The sequence below is a fragment of the Anomaloglossus baeobatrachus genome, chromosome 6 (assembly GCF_048569485.1).
Source record: "Anomaloglossus baeobatrachus isolate aAnoBae1 chromosome 6, aAnoBae1.hap1, whole genome shotgun sequence".
Classification (NCBI taxonomy): domain Eukaryota; kingdom Metazoa; phylum Chordata; class Amphibia; order Anura; family Aromobatidae; genus Anomaloglossus; species Anomaloglossus baeobatrachus.
This window is the reverse complement of record NC_134358.1, coordinates 494969646-494993005: the sequence shown is the minus strand read 5'-3', so window position 1 is coordinate 494993005 and position 23360 is coordinate 494969646. Positions and strand designations below refer to the sequence as shown.

Genomic DNA, 23360 nt, shown 5'->3' with positions numbered 1-23360 from the left:
CCCCCATCTGAGAGCAGCCTAATGTGTATAGACAGAGGCCCTGATTCCAGCGATGTGTCACTTACTGAGCTGTTTGCTGTCATTTTGATAAATAATATGAAACAAAATAAATAAATACAATTTAATAAATATTAATATGCTGGACTACCTGCAGTATGCCAAGTAGTCCTGTAATGATAATCTCCTGATGATTAAACAGTGATTTTATCAAAGCTACACTAAGCTGCCCAGTAAGTGACACATCGCTGGAAACCAGATCTCTGCCCCTACGTTATGCTGGTCTCAGATTAGGTGGCAAACAGCTGGTGCCAGATTCCCTTTAAGACATGCTATCATTGTTTCATCCTTGCCATGTAACACAAGAAAAGGGATTTGGCACTCGAATTATTGGTGATTTTTGGCTCTTTCGTGTTTTTCTTTTTTTTTTTTTTTTTTCGGGAAATTCATAAATAGAACTCGGACTATAAATATTATCCTAGCCAATACATCCCCTCACATTTGCCCTCTAAGGGTGGCTCGATATCGCTAGCATGCAACCCACCCCCATCGTTTGTGCGAAACGGGCATATCGCTGTCACCGGCACCCCCGTCACACATACTTACCTGCATAGCGACGTCGCTGTGACCGGCGTACCGCCTCCTTTTGAAGGGGGCGGTCCGTTTGGCGTTACAGCGACGTCACTAAGCGACCGCCCAATGAAAGCGGAGGGGCGGAGATGAGCGGGACGTAACATCCCGCCCACCTCCTTCCTTCCGCATTGTGGCCGGAGGCAGGTAAGGAGATGATCCTCGTTCCTGCGGCGTCACACACAGAGATGTGCACTGCCGCAGGAACGAGGAACAACTTCGCCCCTGCGACAGCAGTGATAATTGGGAGTGGACCCCCATATCAACGAGGAGCGATTTTGGACGTTTTTGCAACGATCCAAAATCGCTCCTATGAGTCACAAGCGCTACAGCGGTCGGATGTGCGTCACAAAATCCGTGACCCCAACGAGATCGTTGTAGCGAAATCGTAGCGTGTAAAGCCCGCTTAAAGCGGGCTTTACACGCTACGATATCGCTAGCAATTGCTAGCGATATCGTACGCAAAAGCACCTGCCCCCATCGTGCATGCGATTTTTGTGTGATCGCTGCAGAAGCGTCACACGCACTTACCTGGTCGGCGTCGTCACTGTGACTGCCGAACAATCCCTCCCTCAAGGAGGAGGGACATTCGGCATCACAGCGACGTCACCGCGACGTCACGAAGTGGCCGGCCAATCAAAGCAGAGGGGCGGAGATGAGCGGGACGTAACATCCCGCCCACCTTCTTCCTTCCGCATTGCGGCCGGCGTCAGGTAAGGAGACGTTCCTCGCTCCTGCGGTGTCACACACAGCGATGTGTGCTGCTGCAGGAACAACGAACAACATCGATAATCAACAATTACCGATTTTTGCGTTTGGGACAACCTCTCCATGGTGAACGATTTTCACCATTTTTGAGGTCGCTTAAGGTCGCTGGTAAGCGTCACACGCTGCGATATCGTTAATGACGCCGGATGTGGGGCGTCCAACAACGTGACCCCGACGATAAAACATTAACGATATCGTAGTGTGTAAAGCCCCCTTAATTCTGTTCTGACCATCTTTCATTGGGTCATCTTTTATTATCTAATCATTTGTGTCACCATCGCAATCAGTTACCTGCCCTAGGTTTCTTGGTCTCTACAGACAAACACAATTTTGTAATATGATTTTGTTTTTGAAGCCAAACCGAGGTCACCACTTCATTATATGGAATGGCGATTGTATAGAACTCATTTTTGCTAACCTTAATGTTCTCTCTTTGCTTCCTAGTTTTAAGAATGGCTCGCTGATGAGAGAAAAGATCCGAGACAACTGTTCATCGGCCTCCTGGGAAGACTTTTCTAATATTTTGAGATCGACTCCACCTGGAAACAATGGACATATAGGTAGTAAAAGTGATATACTGCACAATGCTCATATACTGAAGCCTCTATTATAGCAAATATCTATGTTTTATTCTGGTACTGTAAAACCGGCTCATATAGCCATAAGAGAGGCTAAAATGCAAGTGTGTGTGTGTATGCATGTATGTATGTTTGTATGTATATGTGTGTTTCTGTGTATGTGTGTGTGTATATACACCGTGTGCAGAATTATTAGGCAAGTTGTATTTTAGAGGATTTTTTTATTATTGATCAATAACTATGTTCTCATTCAACCCAAAAGACTCATAAATATCAAAGATTAATATTTTTGGAAGTTGGAGGTTTTTTTTTAAATTTGGCTATCTTAGGAGATTATCTATTTGTGCAGGTAACTATTACTGTGCAGAATTATTAGAACTTAATAAAAACCAAATATATTCCCATCTTACTTGTTTTATTTTCACCAGGTAAACCAATATAACTGCACAAAATTTAGAAATAAACATTTCTGACATGCAAAAACAAACCCCCCAAAAATAGTGACCAATATAGCCACCTTTCTTTATGATGACACTCAGCAGCCTACCATCCATAGATTCTGTCAGTTGCTTGATCTGTTTATGATCAACATTGCATTCAGCAGCCACCACAGCCTCCCAGACACTCTACCGAGAGGTGTACGGTTTTCCCTCCCTGTAGATTTTACATTTTATGAAGGATTACAGGTCCTCTATGGGGTTCAGATCAGGTAAACAAGGGGACCATATCATTATTTTTTTTCATCTTTTAGACCTTTACTGGCCAGCCATGCTGTGGAGTAGTTGGATGCATGTGATGGAGCATTGTCCTGCATGAAATCATGTTTTTCTCTGACTCCTCATTGGGAAACACAGGACCATGGGTGTTATGCTGCCTATCCATAGGAAGACACCAAGTAGATGCAAAAAGCATTAGCTCCTCCTCTGCAGTATTCACCCCCTGGCTGGGCCAGGCAACCTCAGTTTTAGCTTAGTGTCTGTAGGAGGCACATCCTTTCAAGGTTTTGTTATTTTTTTGAGGGCGACGGTTTCCCTTAGGGACCGATCTCCCAATACCATCAACGGGCGGGAACACGGAGTGTTGCCTCCACGTACCCCTCCTGCGATGCTGGATCCTGGGCTGTCTTTTACTGGACGACGGGTCCCACAGACAACGATTTTCCAGAGCCCAGAGCAGAGGCACAATTCCTCAGCCCCTCTTTGCAGGCTCTGAGTTGATACATTGCACCTGTGTGGCCGGACACAGCAGGCTGACTCTGCTATTTTCACTGCCTGGACTGAGGCAGTGTTAGGGCTGCTTCTCACTTGCGAGTTTCTCGCAGTAGAGCAATGCGAGAAAATCTCGCATTAGAATCGGACACATGTTAGTGAATGATTCAGCTCTCATCTGCAATTTTTTTCTCAGTCCAAATCGGACTGAGAAAAAAATCGCAGCATGCTGCTTTTTTGCGAGTTTCTACTGCGAGTTTCTCCAATGCAAGTCTATGGGAGCGTGTAAAAAATCGGATGTCACGGGACGGCATTCACACCATCTTAGTGACATCCGATTTTCTAAATACATTTCTCGCATGTTTCCTAAAACACTGGAAACGAGCGATGTCTCCCAATGTCTGTCAATCACTATTCTCTGTCAGTCGGTCTCTCCCTCTCGGTCTCTATTCTCTCTCTGTCGGTCCGTCACTATCTCTGTCCCTCTCTCACAGTCTGTCGGTCAGTTTCCCCCCCTCTCTCATACTTACCGTTCCCCGATCTCCGGCGCGGCGCTGCACGGCTGTCACACTGCTGCGGCGGCTTTTACTATTTTGAAAAAGCCGGCCGCTCATTAAACAATCTCGTATTCCCTGCTTTCCCCGCCCACAGGCGCCTGATTGGTTGCAGTGAGACACGCCCCCACGCTGAGTGACAGGTGTCTCACTGCACCCAATCACAGCAGCCGGTGGGCGGGTCTATACTGTGCAGTGAAATAAATAAATAATTTAAAAAAATGGCGTGCGGTCCCCCCCAATTTTAATACCAGCCAGATAAAGCCCTACGGCTGAAGGCTGGTATTCTCAGGATGGGGAGCTCCACGTTATGGGGAGCCCCCCAGCCTAACAATATCAGCCAACAGCCGCCCAGAATTGCCGCATACATTATATGCGACAGTTCTGGGACTGTACCCGGCTCTTCCCGATTTGCCCTGGTGCGTTGGCAAATCAGGGTAATAAGGAGTTAATGGCAGCCCATAGCTGCCACTAAATCCTAGATTAATCATGTCAGGCGTCTATGAGACACCCTCCATGATTAATCTGTAAGTTACAGTAAATAAACACACACACATGAAAAAATCCTTTATTAGAAATAAAAAACACAAACAAATTCCCTCATTACCAATTTAATAAGCCCCAAAAAGCCCTCCATATCCGGCGTACTCCAGGGACCTCCAGCGTCGCTTCCAGCATGAAGGTGACAGGAGCTGCAGCAGACACCGCCGCTCCGGTCACCTCCAAGCAGCAACTGAGGTGAGTAGTGCGATCTGCTGAGGTGTCACTGAGGTTAATCGCTGTCACCGCTGTATCCAGTGACAGCGGGTAACCTCAGTGACAGCTCAGCTGATCGCGCTACTGACCTCAGTTGCTGCTTGGAGGTGACCGGAGCGGCGGTGTCTTCTGCAGCTCCTGTCACCTCCATGCAGCACAGCTGGAAGCGATGCTGGAGGTCCCTGGAGTACGCCGGACATGGAGGGCTTTTTGGGGCTTATTAAATTGGTAATGAGGGAATTTGTTTGTGTTTTTTATTTCTAATAAAGGATTTTTTCATGTGTGTGTGTTTATTTACTGTAACTTACAGATTAATCATGGAGGGTGTCTCATAGACGCCTGACATGATTAATCTAGGATTTAGTGGCAGCTATGGGCTGCCAATAACTCCTTATTACCCCGATTTGCCAACGCACCAGGGCAAATCGGGAAAAGCCGGGCACAGTCCCAGAACTGTCGCATATAATGTATGCGGCAATTCTGGGCGGCTGTTGGCTGATATTGTTAGGCTGGGGGGCTCCCCATAACGTGGAGCTCCCCATCCTGAGAATACCAGCCTTCAGCCGCATGGCTTTATCTGGCTGGTATTAAAATTGGGGGGGGGACCGCACGCCATTTTTTTTAATTATTTATTTATTTATTTCACTGCACAGTATAGACCCGCCCACCGGCTGCTGTGATTGGGTGCAGTGTGACACCTGTCACTCAGCGTGGGGGCGTGTCTCACTGCAACCAATCATAGGCGCCTGTGGGCGGGGAAAGCAGGGAATACGAGATTGTTTAATGAGCGGCCGGCTTTTTCAAAATGGTAAAAGCCGCCGGAGCAGTGAGAATGCCGTGCAGCGCGGCGCCGGGGATCGGTGAGTATGAAAGAGGGCTGCTAACTTCAGTCACTCAGGTGATTAGCGGTCACCGGTGAGCCCTTCACTGGTGACCGCTAATCAGGACGCGGCACAGACAGAACCGCAGCATGACAATGAAATCGGGTTAAGTTCACCCGAGTTCATTCTGACAGTGCGGCTCTGTCTGTGTCTGCTGTCATCTGCCGTTCAGCTCTGCTACATGGCTGTCTGTGTCTGCTGTCAGCGGCCATGTAGCAGCGCTGAATGGCAGATGACATAGTAAAAAATACGCATTACACACGCATTACACACGCTAGTAAAATCTCAGAAATAGCATCGCACTTGCCTTGCACTCGCACCTAACGTGAACTAAAATCAGCCGAGTTTTTTTCAGCCCAGTCGGACCGATTTTACTCGCATAGATGTGTTTCCACCCTTAAGGTGAGATCCCTCCTGACTGGTTTCCCAGACAAAGGGAGAAAGACGGTGCAGGGAAGGCTCCCAGGACTGCTGAATTTACAGTCTTTATTCCCACCATAGCTGGAGGAGGGGAAAGTCCCTTGCTGATTGCAGGGAATCCTGCAGAGATAATCTAACGGTGGCCGGGGGATGGCTCCCATGGCTCATAAACTCAGTGTTTATTCCCTCTAGCTGCATGCTGGCTGGAGGAGGGGGAGTCCCTTGCTGATTGCAGGGACTCCTGCAGAGATAATCTTCTGGTAGCTGTGTGCTGACTGGAGGGAGGGGGAGAAAAACTGTCACAGAGGCTCCCTTCCCGCCATTTTTTACTGCCGACAGCAGGGGGGCACACTGACTTCTTCTTGGCGCTCTTTTAGTGCTAAGCCCCTCCCCCGCGGCTGCAATAAGCCCCGCCCCCCAGGAAAACGCGCGAAGATCTCCACAGAGACTGCTTCCTGAGGACGCAGGGCCATCGGCTGATTCTGGTGAGGTACACCGAAGCAAATACAATCCTTGCTTCCCACTGCTTCACTTGTAGCTCTGCATATTATTGCTCCCCCTCCTGGCATACTCCTATTAGGAACATGCAGAACTCTAAGGGTACTAAGAGTGCTAAGGCTCACATAGTCTATTATTCAGCCTGCACTGCCTGCCACGCTGAGCTACCACGTAAACACACCTCTTCTCTCTGTGAGTCCTGTGCCCCTATAGCCCCCCAAGACCCCCCCCCCCCGCCACCACCACTGCAACAGTCAGCCCAGAGCCTAGGGCTCCCAGCCCACCGGAATGGGCACAGTTTTTGTCCCAATCCATGGAAAAACTGTCACAGAACCTGGTGGTGGCTATGCAATGTCATCCTCCACACCCTTCTGGGCCCCTGGACGGAACGCAGCCTGAGGATACCCCTATGGAGGATTCTTCTGAGGTAATCCAGGCCCATGCTTCACCGGTTGCAGGGATCAGGAAAAGAGCACACGGCCGGGTGTCTCCAGCACTCTCTCATGGCCCCCATGGCTCTCCCTCGGGAGCACACAGGGCAGGCTCTCCCACACGCTCCACGGCTTCTGAAGAGCTGGAGGAGGGAGAATGCTGTTTGTACCAGGATGATTCCTTGGTTTCACCCTCCCCAGATGATCAAACTGCAATAGACTCCCTTATAGCAGCAATCAACCAAACTCTGCATGTGGAGGATCCCCCATCCACTACCACTGACCATGTGGTCTCCTTTAAGAGGGCAAGGAAACCTTTCGCTGATCACCCAGAGTTTCAGGATATCCTCACAAAGCAAAGGGAGAAGCCTGATGGGCGCTTCGGTAACCGTAAACTCATGGAATCCCGGTACCCTTTTGCCTCATCTGCCCCTAAGGGCTGGGCCGATCCCCCCCGGTCTCCCGCTTTGCCACAAAAACGCTCCTGTCTTTACCCGATGGTTCCTCCATTAAGGATCCGACAGACAGGTGGAGCACCTCGCCCGCTCTGCCTTTGAGGCTACGGGTTCCTCCCTCTCGCCCTCCTTTGCCTCTGTGTGGGTTGCAAAGGCGATCTGGGTCTGGGCAGAATCCCTTAACACTTCACTTGAGGAATCCCAGTTCCCTCATACCATCAAAGAGGTAACAGCTCAATTTGCCGCTGCGGCGGATTACCTCATGCAGGCCTCCATGGACGCTGCTACCTGCACAGCGTTTGCCGCCTCAAATACCATAGCCATCCGTAGAGCTCTCTGGCTCCGACAATGGCGAGCGGACTCTGCTTCTAAGAAGTCTCTCACGGGCCTTCCCTTTTTTTTCCAGACCGATTGTTTGGCGAACGTCTGGACAAGCTAATTTCTGACGCCACGGGAGGAAAAGTACCTCCCTTCCCTGTTACATCTCGTGGCTCTCCTGAGGCAAGGACTGAGGCAGTCTCCCATTCCTTGCCTGCCATGAGCACTCCTGCTCAGCAGCGCCGAAGGTCTGCCAGACTGCGCAGTGTGCAGGAGATACCTTCTCAGAGAGGCAGCAGAAGGGTGACACCTAGTGGTTCTCCTGTTACAAGGAGTGAAGTGGTCTCCCATTCCTGGCCTGCCGCAGACTCTCCTGCTCAGCGGCCCCGAAGGTCTGCGAGGCTGCACAATGTGCAGAGGTTTACTGCTCAGGGAAGCAGTGAGATTCCCGTTATCTCTGCACATTGTGAGACCGAGGATCCCGCCTCTATTTCCCAGAGGCAGGAGGGTGAGCATGTGCAATGCGTGGTGGGTCCTGATTCGCTCACTGATGTCACACGGCTTGATGACGAGGCTGGTGACGTGGTGAATCCTGACTGGCCAGGCTGGGACGTCGTGGACCCTGATTGGGTCAAGTCCGTCATCTCCGCCTCGCGCCTGCCCTCGGGTGGAGCTGCACCTCCTTAAAAGCTCCCCCTGCCATCATGGCGGCGCGCGACCGTCCTTCTATGTTTGGATGTCTGGCAGCGTGCTGCCACGCCACTGCTCAGGCATTACTGTCTCTTGTGGGCTTGGCCCTTGCTGCTCCGGCAGTACCTCGTTTGCAGGCCGTGTTCCTGCCTTGCTGCTCCGGCAGTACCCCCGTCAACAGGCCGTGTTCCTGTCCCAGGTGAGCTCCTCAAGTCTCCATTGGACTCACCTGGTTATTGAAAGCACACGTGCGTGGGCACCTCTGTGCTACCCTCGTGCCATATTCTCGTGACTTCCACTGGCACACGTGCGTGGGCACCTCTGTGCTTCCCCGTGCAACAGGTACACCGAGCCGTGAGATCTGTGCCATACAACCCTCACGGGTTAGGGCAGATCGGTGTACATAGATCGTCTGTGACATTCCAGACGATCGCTAGCAGCAACCCGCTCACTCTTCACCCACCATAGCGGCGGTCCCTTACACCGCACAGTGGACCTTGACCGGCGGAAGCAGTCCATTTCCCATCTTGGCACGCTTCCCCGGGTCCCCCTCGTAACACTTCCCCAGCTGAAGCCCAGGACGACCTTCACCAGACGTCCACAGTCCTCGTTCCGCTCCTCTCGGACCTTATTTGGTTGGTCGACATCCCGCTCTGCCCCCGCCACTAGCCGCAGACTACGCAGGGACCGACCTTCTCAGCTCTCCCCGAAACCCACTTCGTCATAGCAGCCTAGACCGAAACAGTCCAGGACTAGGGAGACTCGTCCACGACGTTTTCCCCCCTCATGACTCCTTTGACGCCTCGGAAGACACACTCATTGTAGGAGGTCGACTGCACCTCTTTCAACACATCTGGGCTGCCGTCTCAGACGACAAATGGGTGTAAGACCTTGTGTCTTCCGGTTACCACTTAGAATTTCGGACCAGACCCCCGAGTCGGTTCCTTCTCTCAAACCCCCCAAAGACTCAAACGACGCGAGGCCTTTTTCTCAGCAATCCACTCGCTCCAAACAGCAGGAGTGATAATACCCGTTCCGGACGACAAGAAATTCAGGGGTTTTTATTCCAACCTCTTTGTGATCCCCAAAAAGGATGGGTCAGTTTGACCCATCCTGGACCTCAAACACCCGAACAAACATGTGCACGTACGGAGATTCAGAATGGAGTCCCTAAGGTCCATTATTGCATCCATGGTCGAAGGGGAATTCCTCGCCTCCATAGATATCAAGGACGCGTACCTGCACATATGCTAGTTCAGGACTCCCATTTTCAATTTGTAGCCCTACCCTTCGGCCTTGCCACCGCACCAAGGGTCTTCACCAAAGTCATGGCGGCCGCCATGAGCGTCCTTCACGCCAGGGGAGTAGTCGTTCTCCCTTACTTGGACGACCTCCTCATCAAGGCCCCCTCCTTCCGCGACTGCTCAACCAGCGTACAGATCACCGTGGACACCCTATCCCGCTTAGGGTGGCTACTGAATCTAGACAAATCATCCCCGGTCCCAGCACGATCCATCACCTTCCTGGGCATGTCCCTGGACACCCGTCGGGGCTTGATCTATCTCCCTCAGGACAAGGCGATCGCTCTTCGACAAAGCGGTACGCTGCCTTCTACGTCCTCCGTCTCGCTCCATTCGATTCAGCATGAAGGTGCTCGGCAGGATGGTGGCAGCTATGGAGGCAGTACCTTTTGCTCAACTGCACCTCCGCCCACTGCAGCTAGCCCTTCTAGCTGCCTGGGACAAGAGCCCCTTCTCCCTGGACAAACATCTTCACCTGATGCCTTCAGTTAGGTATGCACTCCGCTGGTGGCTTCGGTCCTCATCCCTATCGAAGAGGAGATCTTTTCTCCCAGGGAACTGGCTGGTCCTGACCACGGACGCCAGCCTCCTCATCTGGGGAGCAGTGTACTGGCACCACACTGCTCAAGGACGTTGGACGCCCCAGGAGTCTTCCCTACCCATAAACATCCTGGAAATCCGCGCGATCTTCCTCGCGCTCAGGGTGTTCTGCCCTCTGCTAGCGGGTCGTTAGATTTGAGTCCAATCGGACAATGCAACAGCTGTAGCCTATAGCAATCGGCAGGGGGGCACCCGCAGCAAAGCGGCTTATCTCGAGGCCCACAAGATCCTCAGCTGGGCCGAGTCAACGGGGTCAATGATATCAGCGGTACACATAACGGGGGTAGAGAACTGGGCAGCAGACTTTCTAAGTCGGCAAGGCCTGGCCGCCGGAGAATGGTCTCTTCACCCAGAAGTGTTTCTACACATCTGCACTCGCTGGGGCACACCAGACATGGATCTAATGGCCTCAAGGTTGAACGCAAAGGTACCCGCGTGGATCTAATGGCCTCAAGGTTGAACGCAAAGGTACCCGCGTTCATAGCCAGGTCACGCGACCTGTAGTCCATCGGCGCGGATGCTCTAGTCTGCTCCTGGCACCACTTCCACCTGCCTTACATATTTCCACCTCTACCCCTGCTGCCGCGGGTAATCAGGAAGATCAAGGCAGAGGGAATCCCGGTGATACTGATAGCACCGGCGGACTGGCCCAGGCGCGCCTGGTACGCCGAATTAGTACAAATGCTCGCAGACGTACCATGGCGCCTTCCAGACATCCCAGACTTGCTGACCCAAGGGCCCATTTCCCATCAGAACTCCAGAGCCCTGAAGCTGACGGCATGGCCATTGAGACCTGGGTATTAACAAGAGCGGGATTCTCCCCCGCGGTTATCTCCACCATGATCAGCGCCCGAAAGCATGCTTCATCCCGCATTTACCACTGTGCATGGAAAATCTTCTTTTCATGGTGCAGGGAAACTAACGTCCAGCCTATGCCTCTGGACATGGCCAAAATTCTCGACTTTCTGCAGTCTGGCTTGCAAGAGGGGTTGGCTTTCAGTTCCCTTAAAGGGCATGTCTCAGCGCTCTCAATCTTCTACCAATGCCGCCTGGCTCAAAAACTGCAAGTCGAGACCTTCCTCCAGGGCGTTTCCCATCTAGTTCCCCCGTACAAAAGGCCACTGGACCCATGGGACCTCAATCTCGTTCTGGACGGTCTCCAGAGGTCTCCCTTTGACCCTCTCAAGGAATCCTCCCTTGCTCTTCTGTCCTGGAAGGTAACATTCCTGGTGGCAATTACGTCCATCAGATGGGTTTCGGAGCTGGCAGCACTCTCTTGTCGTGAGCCTTTTCTGATCTTTCACCAGGACAAGGTGGTTCTGCGCCCCCTTCCGGATTTTCTTCCAAAGGTTCCTACCCATTTCATTTGAACGAGGACATTGTTCTGCCTTCCTTTTGTCCACACCCAGTTCATAGGGTGTTAAGGTCTCTGTATTCGTTAGACCTCATCAGAGCTCTCAGATATTACACATCCAGGACAGCCTCCTTTAGGAAAACGGACTCTTTGTTCGTCATTCCTGAGGGGCCTAAGAAGGGACAGGCAGCTTCAAAGGCAACTCTGGCTCGCTGGATTCGCTCTGCAATCCAGGAAGTCTACCGCTTGCAACTCAAGCCCATTCCTAGTGGGCTGCGGGCTCATTCCACGTGAGCAGTTGGCGCTTCGTGGGCCATTCGGCATCAGGCTTCAGTGGAACAGGTGTGTAAGGCTGCGACCTGGTCTAGCCTACATACCTTTTCAAAGCATTAGAGTCCATACCCAAGTTTCAGCTGAGGCAAATCTGGGTAGGAAAATTCTGCAAATGGCAGTAGAGCACCTCTCTCAGTAGGCGCTCCAGGCTGTCTGGGACTGGTTCCTAGTCCTTGGGTTGTATTGTCTTCTTTTATTTTTTCCCACCCATGGACTGCTTTAGGACGTCCCATGGTCCTGTGTCCCCCAATGAGGCGTCAGAGAAAAACGGATTTTTGTGTACTCACCGTAAAATCATTTTCTATTAGCCATCATTGGGGGACATAGTACCCACCCTGTTGCCCTGTTGGGTCTTGGTTCTCTCAGTACCTTATTTGGTTATGACTTTTTTTCTCATGTTCCTCCGTTGAGATAAGTTTTTACTATTTTTTTTTCTCCTACTGCTTGTGTACTAAAACTGAGGTTGCCTGGCCCGGCCAGGGGGTGTATACTGCAGAGGAGGAGCTAATGCTTTTTGCATTTACTTAGTGTCCTCCTATGGATAGGCAGCATAACACCCATGGTCCTGTGTTTCCCAATGATGCCTAAGAGAAATCGATTTTACGGTGAGTACACAAAAATCCGTTTTTCTTGAACAATACCGACTTCTTCCTGTACCACTGCTTGAAGAAGTTGTCTTCCAGAAACTGGCAGTAGGTCTGGGAGTTGAGCTTCACTCCATCCCCAACCCTAAAAGGTCCCACAAGTTCATCTTTGATGATACCAGCCCATACCAGTACCCCACCTCCACCTTGCTGGCGTCTGAGTGGGAGTGGAGCTCTCTGCCCTTTACTGATCCAGCCTCTGGCCCATCCATCTGGCCCATCAAGAGTCATTCTCATTTCATCAGTCTATAAAACCTTTGAAAAATCAGTCTTAAGATATTTCTTGGCCCAGTCTTAACGTTTTATCTTATGTTTCTTGTTCAAATGTGGTGGTTTTTCAGCCTTCCTTACCTTGGCCATGTCCCTGAGTATGGCACACCTTGTGCTTTTCGATACTCCAGTAACGTTGTAGCTCTGAAATATGGCCAAACTGGTGGAAAATGGCATCTTGGCAGCTTCATGCTTGATTTTCCTCAATTCATGGTCAGTTATTTTGCGCCTTTTTTGCCCAACGTGCTTCTTGCGACCCTGTTGGCTATTTGCCATGAAACGCTTGATTGTTCGGTGATCACGCTTCAAAAGTTTAGCAATTTCAAGACTGCTGCATCCCTCTGCAAGACATCTCATAATTTTGGACTTTTCAGAGCCCGTCAAATCTCTCTTCTGACCCATTTTGCCAAAGGAAAGAAAGTTGCCTAATGATTAAGCACACCTTATATAGGGTGTTGATGTCATTACACCCCACCCCTCCTCATTACAGAGATGCACATCACCTGATTTACTTAATTGGTAGTTGGCTTTCAAGCCTATACAGCTTGGAGTAGGACAACATGGATAAAAAGTATCATGTGAGCAAAATACTCATTTGCCTAATAATTCTGCACACAGTATGTGTATGTATATACTGTGTGTGTGTGTGTGTGTGTGTGTGTGTGTGTGTATATATATATATGTATATATATATATATATATGTATATATGTATGTATGTATGTGTGTGTGTGGAACTTTGATTTGGTGAAACTCTAATAGCTGAGGTGGATTTGTCATCTTTATACACTATTCTACAGAGTTTCTGATATTTATTATACTTCCGTTTCACTTACTTATAGTGTGCTGTACCGCTCTCAACCACCAGATGGCAGTCCAGAGCTGCTGTACAGCACACTAATGGAAAATACAGATTTATGTCATTTTTTTTTCAGCAAACTGTCAGTTATTTCTTACGTTATTTATTATACTAATATTTTCTTTTTGCTTCTTAGGCTTTTACTTTGATGTTATGGAAATCACTCCACAAGCTGTTGGTGTTCACAGGTTTGATGCTGAAAACCAAAAGGCAAGTTAAAATGAGCAAGATGCTTAGGCTGAATATCACACTGGGGGAAATGACACACAGGGGTTTGTTTACAAGTGGCAAATTTGTTGAAGAAACTTCTGTGACTTAGAGTATTTATTCTAGACATCAGAGTGGAATTTTTCTTCTGCATTTAAATAGATTGCTGCAGGTCCAATTAGATTAGAGCAATTGTTTTTGCAACAAATATGCCAAGCTGGATTGTAGTGTGACCACCGGGCTGGAAACAATGGGCATGTATTTGTGTGACCCAACCTTTCACAGCCACACCTGCAAATAAGACATAAACTGCACAGATCTGCTGTTCTCCACCTCCTCGGACACCATAACCCTGGCATTTTAGGTTAACATAAAGGGGTTCTTTTGGCCTATGTAGACACAACATCGTTTTCAGGCGGATAGAGCTCCGAAAAAAAGCCTAAAAAAGAACTAAAAAGTCTAAACATATGCATTTCTATGTAAAAACGTCTTGCTATTCTTGTGTTCAGTCTTTTGAGTGTCCTTTTAAAACTTGACTTTTCCAAAAAGGCCAAGCAATGAAAAGGAGTGAGCTGACATTCTATGGGCTTTTTTAACTTTTTATTTGAAGACGCTTTGTTTTTTACAATGATGAGGCTGAAAAGACAAAAGGTGCAAAAGTGGCGTCTTGTCCTGGTTGGAACCTCACCTGGGTGAGTTGTGGAAGTCACAACTACTGTAATGCGCTTAGCGTGAAAAAAAAACTGCTGCAGACCCACGAGGTAAAACGTCAATCAGTGGAAGAAAAGAAGGGTTGTTGTCATGCTGCGCTGTCAGATATATTCAGGAGCGCAAACGATAAAATCTGCAGATCTGGCATGATCCTTCTTCGGTAACAAACAATAGCAAGACGACATTTGCTCTCTTGAATCCATCCAGCAATGCGGCATGACAACCCACTCCTCTTTCACTGATTGTTGTTTTTCTAAAATTCAAATCAATGGGAAGGCTCAAAAGACACCTGAAATGGTTGCGGTCATCTTTTCTGAGCCTTTTGCCAGCACTTTTTTCATCATTGAATGGTGTTCAAAATAAATGACTTGAAAACTGCAGTAAAAAAGAATGCCACAAAACTGCTACAGAAAAAAACAGTAAAAAAAATATTTCTTTAAAAACAAAAAATAAATGTTGGCATTTCGTGAATCAGTTTCCTCTCGAAAAATGTAGAATCTTCACCCAGGTTAAAGATGTCTTCTACGTATATCTTTTCAGGCCCAATTTAGACTGTAGCCAGCCATTAAACAATTGCCATTTGGCTATATAAGTTGTTTGGCGGTCATTTACTGGTTTGTGTAGGCAGGCCGACCAGAATGCCATGCACTCAGAACGATTGTTAGGCTACTGTCACACATCAGTTTTTTGCCATCAGGCACACACAATCCGGTTTGTGCCTGATGCAACGGATGCATTGCAGATTACTGTATTTCAAATAAAGGATTTTTCGGTGTTTGTGTTTATTTACTTTCAGTACAGTTTAGTGATGGGGGTGTCTCATAGACGCCTGCCATCACTAAGCTAGGACTTAGTGGCAGATATGGGCTGCCATTAACTCCTTATTACCCCGATCAGGGTAATCAGGATGAGCTGGGTAGAGTCTCGGGACTGTCGCATCTAATGGATGTGGCATTTCCGGGAAGTTGCTGGCTGATTTTTTTAGGCTGGAGGGCTCCCCATAACATGGGGTTCCCTATCCGGAGAATACCAGCCCTCAGCCGTGTAGCTTTGCCTTGGCTGGTATCAAAATTGGGGGCGGGGGGGGCTGCATGCCTTTTTTTTTTTTTTTTTTTAAATTAATTTTACTGCAAGATATAGACCCGCCCACCGGCGGCTGTGATTGGTTGCAGTGAGACAGCTCGTCTGCTGGGGGCTCGTCTGACTGCAACCAATTATAGGCACCGGTGGGTGGGGGAAGCAATGAATACGAGAGGGATTAATGAGCGGCCGGCATTTTCAAGAGCAGGAGAAGCCGCCGGAGCAGTGTGACTGCCGTGCCTGTGATCGGTGAGTATGAGAGAGGTGGAGAGAGAGAGAGACCGACCGACATCGACAGAGAGATCGACCGACAGACAAACAGAGAGAGAGAGCTTTTTTTTTTTTTGACCAGAAGTGATTGTCAATTGACGGATGACGACGGATCCGGCACCAATAGGCTTCCATTGTAAAAAAAAGACGGACGGCGCCAGATCTGTTGCCTTCCGTTTTTTTCTCCGGTCCCAAAAACCGTTGCTTCCAGCGGCCGCACAGACAATTTTTGCTGTATCTGGCGCACCGGATGAAACGCGAGGCCATGTGGCACAATCTGGCACTAATACAAGTCTATGAGGAAAAAACGGATCTGATCCGTTTTATCCGCAATTTGCCGGATTGTGCCTGATGGCAAAAAAACTGATGTGTGAAAGAGGCCTTAATATGATTGTTCTGTGTGCACAGGCTATCATGTTATCAGCAACACATTTCTGTTTTCATAGAGCAATGTGCCACTGGTACCTATCATTTTTGGCTTAAATATCTTCACACTCGATGACCAAGCCTGCTCATTCACTGGGTGTTTACCGGCCTGTTTTAAACGGGATGAAAATCTTTTTTTTTTTTGTTTGTTTAGATTTATCTTTTTTCTTCATCCAACAGCTGATACCGCTCCTGTGTGGTGTAAATAACCATCACTACATTAGCTACCGTACAAAGACTGTAACAGGAGAACGAGATCCAAATCAAACAAAACATCATGGCAACTCGATACCCTGCGCTGGCGGAAGCTTGCCATTAGACATCTGTCACGACTTTCTACAGTCTTTTCCAACTATGGATGCTAAAATGTTAAAACTTTTATGACTCTTACATCTTATATTGTTAGGTATCAGAATTCCCAAAAGATGTTGAAATCCGAGCGCTAATTGAGGGACAGTTTATGGCTAAGCGGATCTATGCGGAAAGACTTGGTTATAAGATATGTAAGTTCAACTTTTGTATTTTTCACCCGTCATATTGCACACACAGGACGATAGTCCTATCTGTGGGCTGCATTATATAGAAAAAGAAGAGCTGAGCAGATTTATTTATTGTTTTGTAGGTAGAGATTCAAAACTTTTTATATTTTGTGCATTTAAATGAGTTATCTGGCTTTTCTCATGGTCAAATTGGGTGGTTTGGGCGTCACATCCACGCATATCTGCTTCTTGGTGATGCGAACTGACAGATGTATCTGGACCAGACATCCTTGACCCCCAGTGGCATAGCTACTTTACTACTTTGGGCCGCAATGCAAAATTTGAACCAGGGCCCTCACAGCACATTGGTCAGATGTACAGTCTCCTTTAATAATGTACTTTATCCTGTAATAATGTCAATACTCCTGGCACCTTTGTCCCTTCCTGTAATAATGCCCCTCATCATCGCCCCTTCTGGTAATAATGTACCCCATCTTAAGCCCCTTCCTATATAAATATCCCTCGTTCTGACCGCTAGTTGTAATAATCCCTCTGTCCTGAGTCCCTTCATATAAAAATATTACTTATTCATGGCCTTTTCCAATAATAATATCACTCATCCTGTAATAATGTAATGTAATAATGCTTTGTCATGGTCCCTTCATGTAATGACGTCCCTCACCCTGGGCCCCTTCCTGTAATAACCTTCTTCATCCTCACCCTTTCCTGTAATAAAGTTCTTCATCCTCACCCTTTCCTGTAATAATGTCCCTCATCCTGGCCCCTTCCTGTAATAATGTCCCCCCCATCCTGGCCCCTTCCTGTAATAAACCCCCCCCCATCCTGGGCCCTTTCCTGTAATAATATCCCCCTTCTAATAATTAATGAGGAAAACGGGAGAGGGGAGAGTCTGCTCACCTCATTATGACACTTATTTTAGAGAATGGTGGCTCTTCGCATGGAGTGGCTCTGGTAAGGAGCTGTATATGCCAATGCAGAAAATGGCAAAGAAAGTTGCTCCAGCATTGATTAGAAAAACGTCACATTTATTATAAAGATTAAAATAATTGTAAAAAGACAAACGACAAGTGATGGTAATGGACGTATGCATTTCAGCTATAATCCTTAATCATAGTTGCATGTCATTAAAGCACCATTAAATAGCATTCATGGCCAGTCACTGGCAATAGGTGTAATTGTTAACTCTCACTGCTTAGACATTGTTAAAAAAAAATAGCATGAATATGCCATTATACCAAAGTGCACAAACAGGTAAACATATGGTATGTCTTTAAATATATTGTACAATAAAATGAAACGAAAGGAAAAAAAAATATTGTATTTATGGTATTTCATATGAAAGGTCATACTGAATGAGTTTGACATTACGTATATTGTAGGATAAGATCCTGTCTAATATTAAATCCTAGAGCAGATCTAGCAGCTAATTTGAAAATCCAGTATGATTCCCATACATCAAAATATGCGGTCCTACCATACTGACGAGAGCGCATACAGGCTGAACAGTTCAGGCTGTACTCACTACATGGGGTGAAACAGAATGCTCATTTACACTCTGTTAACGCTCCAAACAATTGAAAATACAAAAGAGAAAAATTAGTACCTAACTTACCAAGGCTAAAGGCTGCTTTACATGCAGCCACATAGCTAGCGATGTCGCTGTTGAAAGCACCCGCCCCGTTCGGTTGTGCGTCACGGGGAAATCGCTGCCCTTGGCGCACAACATCACTAGGACCTGTCCCATGTACTTACCTGCCTAGCGACGTCGCTGTGGCCGGCGAACAGCCTTTTTTCTAAGGGGGCGGTTCGTGCGGTGTCACAGCGACGTCACACGGCAGCCGTCCAATAGAAGCGGAGGGGCGGAGAGCAGCCGAAAGAAAGTGACGCCCACCTCGTTTCCGGAGGACGCAGGTACGGTGTTGTTCATCATTCCTGGGGTGACACATATAGCGATGTGTGTTGCCTCAGGAACGACGAATAACCTGCGTCCTGCAACAGCAACGATATTTGGGATTAGAATGACGTGTCAACGATTAGGTGAGTAATTTTAATCATTAGTGGTCGTTTGTACGTTTCACACGAAACGACGTCGCTAACGAGGCCGGGTGTGCGTCACGAATTCCATGACCCCCAACGACATCTCGTTAGCGATGTCGTTGCGTGTAAAGCCACCTTAAGACTTGTCTGAGACTCAGACCCATGTCTGCCTCCAACTGACACCAAGCGAAAACAGAATGAGGAGGCCTCGTATAGTCTGCTGGGGAGAAGCCAACTTTTTTTGTTACGATGTATTGTTAGTGTCAGCCTCCAGGTGGCAGCAGACTTACCCATAGTTCTTGTGTCCCCCCAATGAAGACTATGAGGAAGTGATTTTACAGTGAGTACCAAAAATCTTCATATTTCTTATGATCACACATGACTACTAATTTTATAAAGTCCCCTGAAAGAGCAGTTTTACTTCTAAATCACATGCATGTAAAAAATACTGTATCTTGCTTTGAGTACACTCCCTACTGTACCCTCTGTGTTTTCCCAGTCACTAGGGAGGTATATCATAGGGCTTAGGTTGGAGAAAATGTCATCAACAGGTCTCATTCCAGTTCTGTAATAATACTTACACCCCGATGGATTTAGGTCTTTTATATCTCCAACCTCTCATGATCAGAGGTAGAAGGCATTTTTTCATTTTCGGCTGCATTTGTACAGTGTTTGTGATGCACCTTCTTTCTATATACCCTTGTAACATGTAGTGAAGTATGTATCAGAGTTGTTTAAAGCTTACAATGTGCCTAAATATACTAAATGAGTATCTTTTTCTCGTGAGTCAACATACATTTTTGTAAAAGTATTGAAAACGCCCAGGTTACAAATTAGGGAAACAAATAAAAGGAAGGTAAAAGCCAATAAATAAAACTCTGGCTTATACACTTCAGGGCTATACGTGTGAACTGAGATAATTCAAAGTAGGGAAGAGTGGATCTCTTGAAATTCGAATTTACATGCTTATCCAAATTTTCACTAAATCGATTTGCTATTAATTTACGCGAATCTCAATACTGTAAGGCTTGTATTTGCTCGGAAACTCCATGTGGGGGAGAGAATGAGAGAGGACCTACTAGAGCTTACACTCTGCGGGTAAGAGCGAGGACCCTTCTGGCAATAAAAGCTTATACTTTACAGAAGAGAGAGGACCCTGAGCTTACACTCTACAGGATAGAGAGAGAGGACCCCACTTACCAGCTTGCACTCTACAGGAGAGCAAGGACCCTGCTGTGTATAATAACTTACAGTCAACAGAATAAAGAGAGAGGACCCCACTTACCATAAGAACTTACAGTCAACAGAATAAATAGAGAGGACTCCGCTGGCCATAAAAGCTTACACTCTACAGGAGAGAGAGGTCCCTGAGTTTAAACTCTACAGGTAAGAGAGAGAGGACCCCACTTATCATAAGTGCTTACACTCTACAGGAGAGAGAGGACCCTTCTGACCATAAGATCTTACAGTCAACAGAATAAAGAAAGAGGACCCCGCTGACTAAAAGAACTTACACTCTACAGGAGAGAGAGGACACTGAGCTTACACTGTACACAATAGAGAGAGAGGACCCCACTTACCATAAGTGCTTACATTCTACAGTATAGAGAGAGTACTCCGCTTACCATAACCATTTACACTCTATAGAAGAAAGAGGACCCTGCTGACCATAAGAGCTTACACTCTACAGCAGAGAGAGGACACTGAGCTTACACTCTACAGGAAGGAGATGGAGGACCCCGCTAAAAATAAGATCGTATTCACTTCATGAGAGAGACTAGCCTTACCCAGTGACTCTGGAGATGGAAAACAAAGTGTGCTCTACTGGGAACCACTGATCTGTGATGGCCCAGGTGCTGACCCCCACTCTTCTATGCATAATAATCCGCTGGATGTCATTGCTGCAGGGCATCATGGGGAGCCTGTGCAGTGATGCAAAAACACACAAACCCACTCTCCGATGCTGGTAAGGGGCATGTTTTTTTTTTTGAGGGATGAAACGCAAATCGAAGATCAAAGTGTTTGAAATTTGCGTGATCATTGATTTCAGGATATTCAACTCAAACTTAATCCTCTGCAGATCGATCCTCTCATCTCTGATTAAAAGTTAATGAAAAAATGTACAAGCTCCAGATTTGGCTTATTTTAAACCTAGAAGCATTTGTGATGTCCACCTAAACTGTAATTCAGGTAATTGTTCAGTAACATCCTTTGGAAAAGATGGGAAATCAATCTTCATCTTTTTATGAGAACAGTGGCTGCTCCCTGCCTACGTCTGATACATTGCTGTAGGGATTGTAAGTACATTGTTTCTTCATAAGGCAGAAAGTTTGTGCAGTTTTAAAGTTTCTGATTTCTATCTTGATCCTCATGGACTCAATAAAACAAAATTGGATAGGGAGCTGTGGATATATTTTGAAAAAACACAAAAAGTATATGTTGGAAAGAACAATAAAGCACAGCTCTTTTGTACTGGATTAGGCTGTGTTCACAGTATGTTTTAGTACGTCAGTGGTTCTGTTGCAGCTTATGTTTGAAGCCCTGACAAACATGATTCGAGTGTATCTGTTGACAGGGACGTTGACTTTAATGAGGCAAATGTAGTTACTTTGCTTTTTGAAGAAATTTAGATGTGGGTAACAGCGCAGAATAGTGTGATACCCTACGGAGGGAGAGTGGGTGAGTGCCGGTTAACGCTCACATGGTAGAGAGCTGACAGGCACAACTACTATGTAGGTGTGAGGAATAACAGCTGCTGCCCCGTAGCTGGTGGATGAACCCTCCAGAAAATATTGGATCTAGTTGGATGAAAATGTGCTAGTGGGCTGCGCTGCTGCAAGTAGATAGATTCTTCAACAATGATAATAAGGTTTTGTATGTACAACGCATTTTAGTGCCGTAGTGAAAGTGAATAAACAAATGCTTTGTCAGACATAATGTCACGGATGTGTCTGGACCTTCAGGTGCTGCTGCTGGGACCAGGTGCAGAAGGGCCCGGTGATCGTCTAGACATTAATGGACGCTGTCCCTTTTTAAGGGCTTGATTTTTTTATTTTTTTTTTTCTGTTTCCTTGCCAGGTTGGAGGAGCCTTTCCTCCAGCTGGTAATAAGGGCCTTTATAACATGGGGCCTCTTACTCCCCCAGTGCGGTTTATACTCTTCACTTGTAGAAGTTGCTTGCTCGAGAGTGCATATGGCTTCAGACTACTGTTGCTGTATATTCTGAAGATTCCCTCTCAATATAAGTTATTTTTTCCGCTTTTGTTTATTTTTGTTTTTCCCTATGTGGATTGGTGGGTAGTGGGATTTAGTCCTAGGGTCTGGCTAGGAGACAGGGGAACATTGGCGGGCCACACCTCCTAACCCTTATAGGTACCTGTGGTTTAAGGGCAAGCACAGGGTGACACATAACTTTTGGCATTACCTGCCTATCTTAGGTGTGCACCAAAACCTGTTCTACCAAGCAGGCATTGCTCATAGGATTTTCTGGAGGCGTCTCCTAAGGCTGTTCCTAATAATTATCATGTGAGCAGCACCCTCTCGGAAAAGACCGTAAATATTTGCATATTGGCAGCGCTAAATAAAAAGTTTGATATCTGTGGAACTGTATGGCAGATTTAAAAATAAAATAAAAGCAAAATGGCCCACAAGTGACTAGGACACAATATTTTTTAAAGAGTCTTTCTCACCATATTCTATAGGAGCACACCACTCCCTGATCTTCCGGCTTCCTGCTTGATTGACAATGGACCAATCTTATCAGTGAAAGCACTTTGCCTTGAAGCCTACGCCATTGAAAGCTCCTTGCCTTGACTGATCACTGTTGATAGACAGCTGCTGGTCACCTAGCTAACAAGTAGTAAACAATAACTTTAAATTATTTTAATTACAAGTAGATTGCATATTTGCTTGTTTTTCTTAGAAACACTGAAATGTTAGCCATTTATGATGTGAAAAATAACCCTTTGTGGCTGTATGGTTTTGCAGAAACTGCTTGGCCCTTAAAAGGAACCTGTCACCAGATTTGGCGACTATAAACTGCGGCCACCACCAGTGAGCCCTTTATATATACAGCATTCTAGAATATTGTATATAAGAGCCCAGGCCGCGCTGTAGAAAGGAAAAATCATTTTATGATGCTCACCTATGGGGATGGGATGGTCCGGTCCGATGGGTGTCGCTGCTCACCGGTCCGGCGCCTCCTCTCTGCAGCAATTGCCATCCTCCTTCTACCCAGGCCAGTATGGATGACGTGTCCTACGTCATCCACAAAGGCTGGCATTGTGGTCCTGCACAGGAACACTTTGATTTGCCCTACTCCGGGCAGATCAAAGTACTGTAATGCGAATGTGCGGTTTGTCTTTAACCTTTCCACACGCCTGCGCATTACAGTACTTTGTTCTGCCCTCAGCTGGCCAGATAAAAGTGCACCTGCGCAGGTCCGCAAGGCCAGCCTTTGTGGATGACTTAGGAGTGGACATGTCATCCATACTGGGCTGGGTAGAAGGAGGATGGCGATCTCCACAGAGAAGAGATGCCGGACAGGAGAACAGCGACACCAATCAGACCGGACAGCCCGCTAGGT

The 23360-nt window shown here is 47.3% G+C and overlaps 1 protein-coding gene across 4 annotated transcripts in view; it reads left to right on the top strand.

The window, feature by feature from the left end:
• Positions 1–23360, top strand: part of XYLB (xylulokinase) — a 342255-nt gene that overhangs the window by 185545 nt on the left and 133350 nt on the right. For all 4 annotated transcript variants that reach the window (XM_075315415.1, XM_075315413.1, XM_075315414.1 and 1 more), the window contains 3 exons: positions 1840–1955; positions 13681–13754; positions 16645–16741. In XM_075315415.1, coding sequence (XP_075171530.1) covers positions 1840–1955; positions 13681–13754; positions 16645–16741 — 287 coding nt within the window. The remainder of the gene's footprint in view (positions 1–1839; positions 1956–13680; positions 13755–16644; positions 16742–23360) is intronic.